Here is an 11636-nt window from a genome sequence, read left to right on the forward strand (position 1 = left end):
GGATGTGTACTTAATATATAATAACTTAATAATAACTTAATAATAACTTGCTGAAACAGTTGGATTGTCAGATTTTTTTTTTAATTCTTGAAAAAAAAAAATTCCAACAAAAGAGGTTAATTGCCATTTTCCTTAAAACCTTTAAGAGCTAAAACAATTTAACGGGACGGCTTAAAAAACAACTGAGGATTCCTATGGAGCAGCAGTCAGCAACCTTTACTATCAAAAGAGACATTTTAGACAAAGAAAACAAAGACATTTGTCTGGAGCCGCAAAACATTTGAGCATTGTGATGAAGATAACACAGCCTATAGTCTAAGTATATAGTATATAAGTCTAATGCAGTGAGGGCCAAAGAGACAATGTACTACGGAGTATTAGGGACACATTGAGGGAAAAAACATCTGAGATTTCCAGAATAAAGTCAGAATATTACGAGAATAAAGTCTTACCTTTACGAGAAAAAAAGGAAAATAACACTTAAAATGACTACTTTATAATATTATGTCTTTATTCTGATTATTACGACTTTTTTATCGTAAATCTTTGACTTTATTATTATAATATTTTGACTTTATTCTTGAAATCTCAGATATTGTTTTTTCCTTAATGTGGCCCTAATACTCCGTCGTACCGTCGTACCAAGTAGCCCTACATTTTATAGCACATATAATGCATGTTCACCATGGGTTTCTGATAAGCCTATAAGCACAGCTAAAGTTGGGTTTAAATTTCAGAGCTCTCTCTTTTTTCTTTCTTTCTTCTGATAGCTTTTCCCTTCCTTGAAGAAGACCTTCCCATCAGGCTGCTCTCTCCATTTCAGGGTGGCTCCCGCTACTTTGGTCTCCAGTCTGTCCTGGAGCTGGGAAACACAAATGGTAGCCATTTCAATAGACATCAACTTTGTTTGTAAACCCAGAGAGGACGTGGATGATTTCTATATTGTATAAAAAATGTGTAAAAAATTGTATTATATAATAAAACAGTCTATAGATAGATAGATAGATAGATAGATAGATAGATAGATGGATAGATAAATAGATAGATAGATAGATAGATAGATAGATAGATAGATAGATAGATAGATAGATAGATGCGTGCCTTTTTCAGGATGTCTGCTTTCACAGCAGGGTCATTCAGATCCAGAGAGGAGTCCTCCGGCTTCATCCTCAGCCTTACTACCTGCCTGTTTGCTGTTGCAGAATGAACAGAGAAATGAAACATTAGTTTGCTGTGGTATTGCTTTTTTGATACCATAAAAGGACAGTAAATCACTCACCAGGGATGCTGTAGCAGACAAACGGTAATCTCCTTTCACAGTCAAAAGCCTTCCATTTTCCTGAACTTTGCATAGCAACAGCACATACATGTGTCAATGAGCCAAGTGGGTTTACAGCGTTATCCCAGTAGCTGAATTTGTAGTTGCTACCATCAGACCAATTCAAATTGGGATCTCTAAATAGGCCAATCCATGCCCGGTCTTTACTCGGCACCAAACTCTGGATCTCCTGGGTCTCAGTGTCGTTCCTCACAGTGGCCAGGTCTGTGTAGTTCTCCCTGCAGTACCTCTGAGCACTGGACCAATTCATTCTTTCATTCACAAAAACAAATTCAGGATCCAGCTGTGTTCCTGCAGTTAGGGTTGGAGGGGGGAGAGGAGGAAATGTCACATACTGAAATTCAAAATAAAACTTTTTCAAGATCAAAACATGCCTCGCTAGATCCTCACCTCTGTAACAGATAAATGGATATTTAGTATTGCAAATCTGATCATACCACCTTCCATTATTTTTAGTGAACACACAGAACTCACGACCTGAATAAAAATTCGGTTCACTGTATCTGGGGTCCCAGTTCCTGTATTCAGACCCAGTCCCTCTGTAGCCATCAGACCACCTCCAGACGATTGCACTGTACAGACCAATCCAGACTTCAGAGCTGTGGCTGGAAGATGAAACAGTGTTTATAAGTTGGTTCATTCCTTCAGTGTTTTCAATGCTGGCCAGGTCTGTGTATGTCCGTCTGCAGTAGGAGGCAGCTTCAGTCCAAGTCTTTGAATCAGCAACATAGTGGTACTGACGGTGAAGGCATATGGAGGGGATGATCCACCCTATGAGGAAAACACCATCTCTTAAATATAAGGTGGTTCAAACTATTACAGCTCATAGTATTACAATACTCCACAGTAATAAGCACTGTTAGACATCACAAATATCAGAGAATTCACTGACCTGAGAGACTCAAGACACCCAGCAAGATCCTCTCCATCATCATGCTGACCTGTGGACTGTGTGTCTCAACATGCGACCCCAGCTCTTTCATTACTATTCATAGGCAAATCTATGGAAATAGAGCTTCTCTTTGTCTTCCAAAGAACAACGTCAGAATCAGTAGATTCAGCCGCTGTTCTTTTCCTGTTTCCAACTTACCGTCAACATTGTTATTTTTAAACCGTGACCACAATCGTTCCCTGACCTTAACCATGTGGTTATTATGGTAAGCAAGACGACAAAAGTCTCCTAACCTTAACAAAGTGCTTATTTTAACCTTGAACAGGATGTTTCCATAAATCTATCCAGCCCCGGTAGCTCACCTGGTAGAGGGGGAGTCTTTATCACAGCAGCCCGGTTCGAATCTGACCTGCGGCCCTTTGCTGCATGCCACCCCCTCTCTCTCCACCTTCAAAACTCTCACTGTCACTATCAATAAAAAAAAATGCAAAAAAGCACCAAAAACTACTCAAAAAATACAGAAAGTGTAAGTAAATGATTAACAAACTATTTAGATGTACATTTATGCATGCATTTATACATATAAAAAATATAAAACACTGCAATTCATGATTAATTCAGGTACCAGACATACTATGACTTTATTTATGACACACTATGACTTTTTATGTAGTTTTCATAGTAAACCAGTCATAGTATAGTATGTCATAGGAAGTGGGCCTAGACCCTAGAAGGCACTGACTCATGTTTTCTCTACTGGAAGGGCACCTAGAGGGTATTGCATCACGTTTTCTTCAATGGAAAGGCAGCCTTAAAGGCACTGCATCACTTTTTCTCTACTAGAAGGGCACCGTAGAGGTCAGGGCATCGTGTTCACCGAGTCCACCAGTGCCTGGAATGATAAAACAACAAAACAAGTCATTTGGTTATATTCTAATCATGATAATACCCTTCTGTGTATATTGTGGCAGCTGTTTTGCATTGTGCTCTGCTGATTCGTCTGAGGCTGCACAAATTTGTTTTCTGCAGTCACACACCTACACATTCTCTCAAACTCTGTGATGGTAAAACAAAGAGCTGGCCAAATAAGAAAGAGTTTTTTAGAAGTCATTTACATCTTCTCTGGGCGTATGAATGGTTCTGTGTTGCAGGATAGATTTTAGAGACTTGCCTTTTTTAGGATGTCTGCTTTCATAGCAGGGTCATTCAGATCCACAGAGGAGTCCTCCGGCTTTATCCTCAGTTTTAGTACTTAAAGAGAAATGTACCTCTAGTGGTATCTCTCTATACAGATAGTTTTGGTGTCCAGGTTTTGACTCACCTGTCTCTGATAAGTCTGCATCCAGTCCACAATGAGGGTGAATGGATAATTCACAGAATACGTTTTCTTGGGGAAAGAGTCACTATGAAAACTGTGTTAAGGTGGCGAGGGCTGGAGACTCTGGACATTTGAGTATTGGACGTGAGGTAACTGGAATTAAGGAGAGAGAGACAGGAAACTCCACCAAAAGTGAGACTTTATTTGAGATGACTTTCCCCTTTATCCTCAACAAGTGGTGTATTTCTGAAGACACACTTGATGAAGGCTGAGGATCAGGTATGGCTGGTAGCAGGGCAAACAGAGACATGTTCTTCTCCTCACCTCTGTAATGGAAATTCAATTAATATTCCGAGATGAGTCCTAATGAACGTTGAAATAAGGATCTCGAAGAGATGAAATGTCTTTGTTGTATTTTATTCTTGCAAGAAGAGGCACTGGTTATACAGAGTCACACAAAGTCTGCAGAAGAGTGCACTGCAGGAGATTATTACACTGTGACTATATAGAAATCTACAACAGGGACTGTGAGAAAAGGAGTTGTTTTACTCAGACAGTGTCCCAGTAAAAGTCAACACTCAGTACTTTTCCACTACATGAGGGAAGAGCACACAGACAGTAACTTCCCACTGTTGCATAAAGAGACATCATTACATACAATGGAATTTTCCATTACACCTCCTACTTATAGAAGCACTGATTGTGTGCTGATTGGGCTCACCTGTGCTGTTCAGAGTCAACTAGGCACAGGCTGAGCGGAGTTATTAAAACAAATTCCCAAAGCCGGATCATGATCCGGATCGCCACCAAAAATCTAATGGATTGTTACACAGGTGGACAAAATTGTTGGTACCCTTCCGTTAAAGAAAGAAAAACCCACAATGGTCACTGAAATAACTTGAAACTGACAAAAGTAATAATAAATACAAATTTACTGAAAATTAACTAATGAAAATCAGCTATTGTTTTTGAATTATGGTTCAACAGAATCATTTTAAAAAACAAACTAATGAAACTGGACTGGACAAAAATGATGGTACCCTTAACTTTATATTTTGTTGCACAACCTTTTGAGGCAATCACTGCAATCAAGTGATTTCTGTAACTCTCAATGAGACTTCTGCACCTGTTGACAGGTATTTTGGCCCACTCCTCGTGAGCAAACTGCTCAAGCTGTCTCAGGTTTGAAGGTTGCCTTTTCCAGACTGCATGTTTCAGCTCCTTCCACAGATGTTCAATAGGATTTAGATCCGGGCTCATAGAAGGCCACTTCAGAATAGTCCACTGTTTTGTTCTTAGCCATTCTTGGGTGTTTTTAGCTGTGTGTTTTGGGTCATTATCCTGTTGGAGGACCCATGACCTGCGACTGAGACAAAGCTTTTGTGACACTGGGCAGCACATTTCGCTCCAGAATGCCTTGATAGTCTTCAGATTTCATTGCACCCTGCACAGATTCAAGACACCCTGTGCCAGATGCAACAAAGCAGCCCCATAACATAACCGAGCCTCCTCCATGTTTCACATTAGGTACAGTGTTCTTTTCTTTGGATGCTTCATCTCTTCGTCTGTGAACATAGAGCTGATGTGACTTGCCAAAAAGCTCCAGTTTTGTCTCATCTGTCCAAAGGACATTCTCCCAGAAGCTTTGTGGCTTGTCAATATGCATTTTGGAAAATTCCAGTCTCGCTTTTTTATGATTTGCGTCCTCCTCGGTTGTCTTCTATTAAGTCCACTTTGGCTCAAACAGCGACGGATGGTGCGATCTGACACTGATGTACCTTGACCTTGGAGTTCACCTCTAATCTCTTTGGAAGTTGTTCTGGGCTCTTTGGTTACCATTCGTATTATCCGTCTCTTCAATATGTCATCAATTTTCCTCTTGCGGCCACGTCCAGGGAGGTTGGCTACAGTCCCATGGACCTTAAACTTCTGAATAATATGTGCAGCTGTAGTCACAGGAACATCAGGCTGCTTGGAGATGGTCTTATAGCCTTTACCTTTAACATGAAGGTCTATAATGTTCTTTCTAATCTCCTGAGACAACTCTCTCCTCAGCTTTCTGTGGTCTATCCTCAACAAGTGGTGTATTTCTGAAGACACACTTGATGAAGGCTGAGGATCAGGTATGGCTGGTAACAGGGCAAACAGAGACATGTTCCATAGTGCAAAACATGTTAGTAAAAAGGCAGTAATAAAGTTAATAGTGCAAAGTACAAAAAAATATACCAGATATAAAAATACAAGGCGATAAAGAAAACTGTTAAAAGTGAATATAGTGCAGGGTAACAGCTGTGATACACGACTAATAAAAAAGTGAATATAGTGCAGAACAGACTGTTAAAAATGAGTATAGTGCAGGGTAACTCCAGTAGCTTAGTCTATGAAAGTGCACTGTGTGCATTATTATCTGTCCTGCAGACAGATCCTCATTTAAACAAATGCTTTTAATGTGGAACAATGGAAAAAATATATAAAAATAGGAGCAGTATATACAGTGTTGACAATAAACAGACTATTAACAAAATTGCACAAGTGGAAAATGATATTGCACAGTGAGAATGAATGAATGAATGAAATTCCACCTGAAAATATCAGGTTATTGTCAGTTTGTTGGTGTGTAAGTGGTCTACTGGGAGCAGTGCTGGTTGTGGTCTACTGGGAGCAATGCTGGTTGTGGTCTACTGGGAGCAGTGCTGGTTGTGGTCTACTGGGAGCATTGCTGGTTGTGGTCTACTGGGAGCAATGCTGGTTGTGGTCTACTGGGAGCAATGCTGGTTGTGGTCTACTGGGAGCAATGCTGGTTGTGGTCTACTGGGAGCATTGCTGGTTGTGGTCTACTGGAAGCAGTGCTGGTTGTGGTCTACTGGGAGCAGTGCTGGTTGTGGTCTACTGGGAGTAGTGCTGGTTGTGGTCTACTGGGAGCAGTGCTGGTTGTGGTCTACTGGGAGCCGTGTTGGTTGTGGTCTACTGGGAGCCGTGCTGGTTGTGGAGTCTGACAGCTGCAGGAAGGAAGGACCTGCGATAGCGCTCCTTCACACACTTTGGGTGGAGCAGCCTGTCGCTGAAGGAACAATGGATATATTCTGTATGAAAAAATATATATAAATATATATTAAAAATAAATATGTTCTTTCAGCAGAGGTTCAATAATAATACTTCACTAATTACACACATTTCAACTCTGCATTTATGTTGTTTATTCATCCCTAGAGGATCCCTGTTTCTCCATAGCAGGGGTCAGCAACCTGCGGCTCCGGAGCCACATGCAGCTCTTCATCCCCTCTCCAAATGGCTCCCTGTGGATTTTTAAAAATGGAAATGAATAACTGTTCTTTGTTTACATTTTTTATTTTTATTTATCATTGTTGTAGGTCTGTGGTACGACGGTACGACGGAGTATTAGAGCCACACTGAGGGAAAAAAAAAATCAAAGATTTCAAGAATAAGTCATAATATTATAAAGTAGTAATTTTACGTGTTATTTTCTTTTTTTCTCGTAAAGTTATGACTTTATTCTGGAAATCTCCGATTTTTTTCCCTCAATGTGGCCCTAATACTCCGTAGTACATTTGCACTTTGGTCCTCACTGCATTATACTTATATACTATATACTTAGACTATAAACTGTGTTACCTTCATCACAATGCTCAAATGTTTTGCAGCTCCAGACAGATTTTTTTTTATTTGCCTAAAATGGCTCATTTGATAGTAAAGGTTGCTGACCCCTGCCTTAGATGGAGAAAACAATATGCAATGCCCTCTAAGGGGCTCTTCCAGGGAAGGAAATGCAGTGCCCTCTAGCTGGAGGTCTCCTCTGTGGATCTGAATGACCCTGCTATGAAAGCAGACATCCTAAAAAACGCAAGTCTCTAAAATCTATCCTGCAACACAGAACCATTCATACGCCCAGAGAAGATGTAAATGACTTCTAAAAAACTCTTTCTTATTTGGCCAGCTCTTTGTTTTACCATCACAGAGTTTGAGAGAATGTGTAGGTGTGTGACTGCAGAAAACAAATTTGTGCAGCCTCAGACGAATCAGCAGAGCACAATGCAAAACAGCTGCCACAATATACACAGAAGGGTATTATCATGATTAGAATAAAACCAAATGGCTCGTTTTGTTGTTTTATCATTCCAGGCACTGGTGGACTCGGTGAACACGATGCCCTGACCTCTACGGTGCCCTTCTAGTAGAGAAAAAGTGATGCAGTGCCTTTTTAGGGTCTAGGCCCACTTCCTATGACATACTATACTATGACTGGTTTACTATGAAACCACATAAAAAGTCATAGCATGTATGGTAACTACCTGAATTAATCATGAATTGCAGTGTTTATAAAACATCACTAGCCATTTTTTTATATGTATAAATGCATGCATATATGTACATCTAAATAGTTTGTTAATCATTTACTTACACTTTCTGTATTTTTTTAAATAGTTTTTGGTACTTTTTCATCTTTTTTTTTATTGATAGTGAGAGTGAGAGTTTTGAAGGTGGAGAGAGAGGGGGTGGCATGCAGCAAAGGGCCGCAGGTCAGATTCAAACCCGGGCCGCTGTGATAAGGACTCCCCCTCTACCAGGTGAGCTACCGGGGCTGGATAGATTTATGGAAACATCATGTTCAAGGTTAAAATAAGCACTTTGTTAAGGTTAGGAGACTTTTGTCGTCTTGCTTACCATAATAACCACATGGTTAAGGTCAGGGAACGATTGTGGTCACGGTATAAAAATAACAATGTTGACGGTAAGTTGGAAACAGGAAAAAAACAGCGGCTGAATCTACTGATTCTGACGTTGTTCTTTGGAAGACAAAGAGAAGCTGCGCTTGAATTTCCATAGATTTGCCTACGAACAGTAATGAAAGAGCTGGGGTCACATGTTGAGACACACAGTCCACAGGTCAGCATGATGATGGAGAGGATCTTGCTGGGTGTCTTGAGTCTCTCAGGTCAGTGAATTCTCTGATATTTGTGATGTCTAACAGTGCTTATTACTGTGGAGTATTGTAATACTATGAGCTGTAATAGTTTGAACCACCTTATATTTAAGAGATGGTGTTTTCCTCATAGGGTGGATCATCCCCTCCATATGCCTTCTCCGTCAGTACCACTATGTTGCTGATTCAAAGACTTGGACTGAAGCTGCCTCCTACTGCAGACGGACATACACAGACCTGGCCAGCATTGAAAACACTGAAGAAATGAACCAACTTATAAACACTGTTTCATCTTCCAGCCACAGCTCTGAAGTCTGGATTGGTCTGAGAAGTGCAATCGTCTGGAGGTGGTCTGATGGCTACAGAGGGACTGGGTCTGAATACAGGAACTGGAGAGTTTTTCACAATGAACCAAATTTTCATTCAGGTGTTCAGTTCTGTGTGGGCACTGAAAATAATGGAAGGTGGTGGGATTTTGTTTGCAATGCTAAATATCCATTTATCTGTTACGGAGGTGAGGATCTAACGAGGCATGTTTTGATCTTGAAAAAGTTTTATTTTGAATTTCAGTGTGTGACATTTCCTTCTCTCCCCCCTCCAACCCTAACTGCAGGAACACAGCTGGATCCTGAATTTGTTGTTGTGAATATAAGAATGAGTTGGTCCAGTGCTCAGAGGTACTGCAGGGAGAACTTCATAGACCTGGCCACTGCGAGGAACGACACTGAGAACCAGGAGATCCAGAGTTTGGTGTGGAGTGGCCTCTGGGCATGGATTGGCCTACTTAGAGATCCCAATTTGAATTGGTCTGATGGTAGCAACTACAAATTCAGCTACTGGGATTATGGTAAAAACCCACTTGGCTCATTGACACATGTATGTGCTGTTGCAGCTTTGCAAAGATCAGGAAAATGGAAGGCTTTTGACTGTGAAAGGAGATTACCGTTTGTCTGCTACAGCATCCCTGGTGAGTGATTTACTGTCCTTTTATGGTATCAAAAAAGTAATACCACAGCAAACTAATGTTTCATTTCTCTGTTCATTCTGCAACAGCAAACAGGCAGGTAGTAAGGCTGAGGATGAAGCCGGAGGACTCCTCTCTGGATCTGAATGACCCTGCTGTGAAAGCAGACATCCTGAAAAAGGCACGTATCTATCTATCTATCTCTCTATCTATCTATCTATCTATCTATCTATCTATCTATCTATCTATCTATCTATCTATCTATCTATCTATCTATCTATCTATCTCTAGACTGTTTTATTATATAATACAATTTTTTACACATTTTTTATACAATATAGAAATCATCCACGTCCTCTCTGGGTTTCCAAACAAAGTTGATGTCTATTGAAATGACTACCATTTGTGTTTCCCAGCTCCAGGACAGACTGGAGACCAAAGTAGCGGGAGCCACCCTGAAATGGAGAGAGCAGCCTGATGGGAAGGTCTTCTTCAAGGAAGGGAAAAGTTCTCAGAAGAAAGAAAGAAAAAAGACGGAGCTCTGAAATTTAAACCCAACTTTAGCTGTGCTTATAGGCTTATCAGAAACCCATGGTGAACATGCATTATATGTGCTATAAAATGTAGAGCTACTTGGTACGACGGAGTATTAGGGCCACATTGAGGGAAAAAACAATATCTGAGATTTCAAGAATAAAGTCATAATATTATAATAATAAAGTCAAAGATTTACGAGAAAAAAGTCGTAATAATCAGAATAAAGACATAATATTATAAAGTAGTCATTTTACGTGTTATTTTCTTTTTTTAACGTAAAGTTAAGACTTTATTCTAGTAATATTACGACTTTTTTTCTCGTAATATTCTGACTTTATTCTGGAAATCCCAGATGTTTTTTCCCTCAATGTTGCCCTAATACTCCGTAGTACATTGTCTCTTTGGCCCTCACTGCATTAGACTTATATACTATATACTTAGACTATAGGCTGTGTTATCTTCATCACAATGCTCAAATGTTTTGCGGCTCCAGACAAATTTCTTTTTTTTCTTTGTCTAAAATGTCTCTTTTGATAGTAAAGGTTGCTGACCGCTGCTCCATAGGAATCCTCAGTTGTTTTTTAAGCTGTCCCCTTAAATTGTTTTAGCTCTTAAAGGTTTTAAGGAAAATGGCAATTAACCTCTTTTGTTGGAATTTTTTTTTTTCCAAGAATAAAAAAAAAATCTGACAATCCAACTGTTTCAGCAAGTTATTATTAAGTTATTATATATTAAGTACACATCCTGCCTTTTTGGTCCAGTGTTATTGGAAATATATTTATTATTCAGCTTTTTTTCTGACCATAAAATCAAAGAGATATCTTAATGCCTCATATGTTTTATCCAACCAATCATCATTTACAGAAGCCTAATAAAGACATTAATGTAAGCTGTAGTTTTTGTGAGAAGCTCAAACAACATATCTACTGTGAATTTTGATTACTTTAAAAAATAAATGTATAGATTGGATTAACTGAATATGACAGGGACTCTTGCTCTTAGTTTTATGTAATTAATTTGACCAAATTTCATATTTATAAATGAAAAATGTACAATTAGTCAAACATTCCTGAGCTGATTATCTGTCAACTAATACATTTAATCTATAGCTGAATGTATAAACAAAATAACTGTTATAATAATAATACAACACTTGTTTTTATCAAATTATTTCTCTTTTATAATATTGGTCCCCCTGCTTTATTTATAAGTTGTATACAAAAGAAATATATAAGGTTCGTTATTTGCTGTATCTGTTTTAATAAATAAATACATAAATAAATAAATAAAAAAGGAGAAATGCTTCTATCAAATAATTTAAAAAGAAATAATAAAAGGTTACATTTTAGATACATAATACAAAACATTTTCTCTTAATGTAACTGTAATAAAAAAATACTTTATTTTAAGGCTAATGAAAAATAACCATGCTTATTTATTTACCTTTACTTACTTTTATTTGGTAAATATTTTTAGATTTATTGTATATTTAGGTTAAAGTTTAGGTTTAGTTCATTGCTTATTTATATATTATTTATAATTTGGAGTGATTTTGAATGCACAATAATGTACCTTGTAACTAGCTGAATAATATCTGCATGCATGTGGAGACATTTCAATAAAAAAAGAGAAATATAAACAAAC

General features: G+C 38.6%; 2 protein-coding genes across 3 annotated transcripts in view; one reads left to right on the forward strand and one right to left on the reverse strand.

Moving 5' to 3' along the window:
* LOC141761205 (C-type mannose receptor 2-like) overlaps window positions 1-10096 on the forward strand; it is a 16521-nt gene extending 6425 nt beyond the window's left edge. The window contains exons 6-9 of the mRNA XM_074624537.1: window positions 771-878; window positions 9105-9458; window positions 9545-9636; window positions 9872-10096. Of these exons, the coding sequence (XP_074480638.1) occupies window positions 771-878; window positions 9105-9458; window positions 9545-9636; window positions 9872-10000 (683 nt within the window). The 3' untranslated portion in view covers window positions 10001-10096. The remainder of the gene's footprint in view (window positions 1-770; window positions 879-9104; window positions 9459-9544; window positions 9637-9871) is intronic.
* LOC141760607 (snaclec echicetin subunit beta-like) lies at window positions 63-2338 on the reverse strand. Of its 2 annotated transcripts, XM_074623528.1 has the most exons (5): window positions 2232-2338; window positions 1730-2110; window positions 1280-1630; window positions 1102-1193; window positions 63-862 (listed from the first exon to the last, which is right to left on the reverse strand). In XM_074623528.1, exons 1-5 carry the CDS (start codon window positions 2320-2322, stop codon window positions 734-736), a joined length of 1044 nt encoding a protein of 347 aa, XP_074479629.1. In that variant the 5' UTR covers window positions 2323-2338; the 3' UTR covers window positions 63-733. The 2 variants fall into 2 exon arrangements, with proteins under 2 accessions (XP_074479629.1, XP_074479630.1); XM_074623529.1 differs by lacking the exon at window positions 1730-2110 and having other exon boundaries at window positions 2232-2300.
* Window positions 10097-11636: the final 1540 nt, after the last annotated feature.

This window comes from Sebastes fasciatus, chromosome 22 (assembly GCF_043250625.1).
Source record: "Sebastes fasciatus isolate fSebFas1 chromosome 22, fSebFas1.pri, whole genome shotgun sequence".
In the NCBI taxonomy this organism is placed as follows: domain Eukaryota; kingdom Metazoa; phylum Chordata; class Actinopteri; order Perciformes; family Sebastidae; genus Sebastes; species Sebastes fasciatus.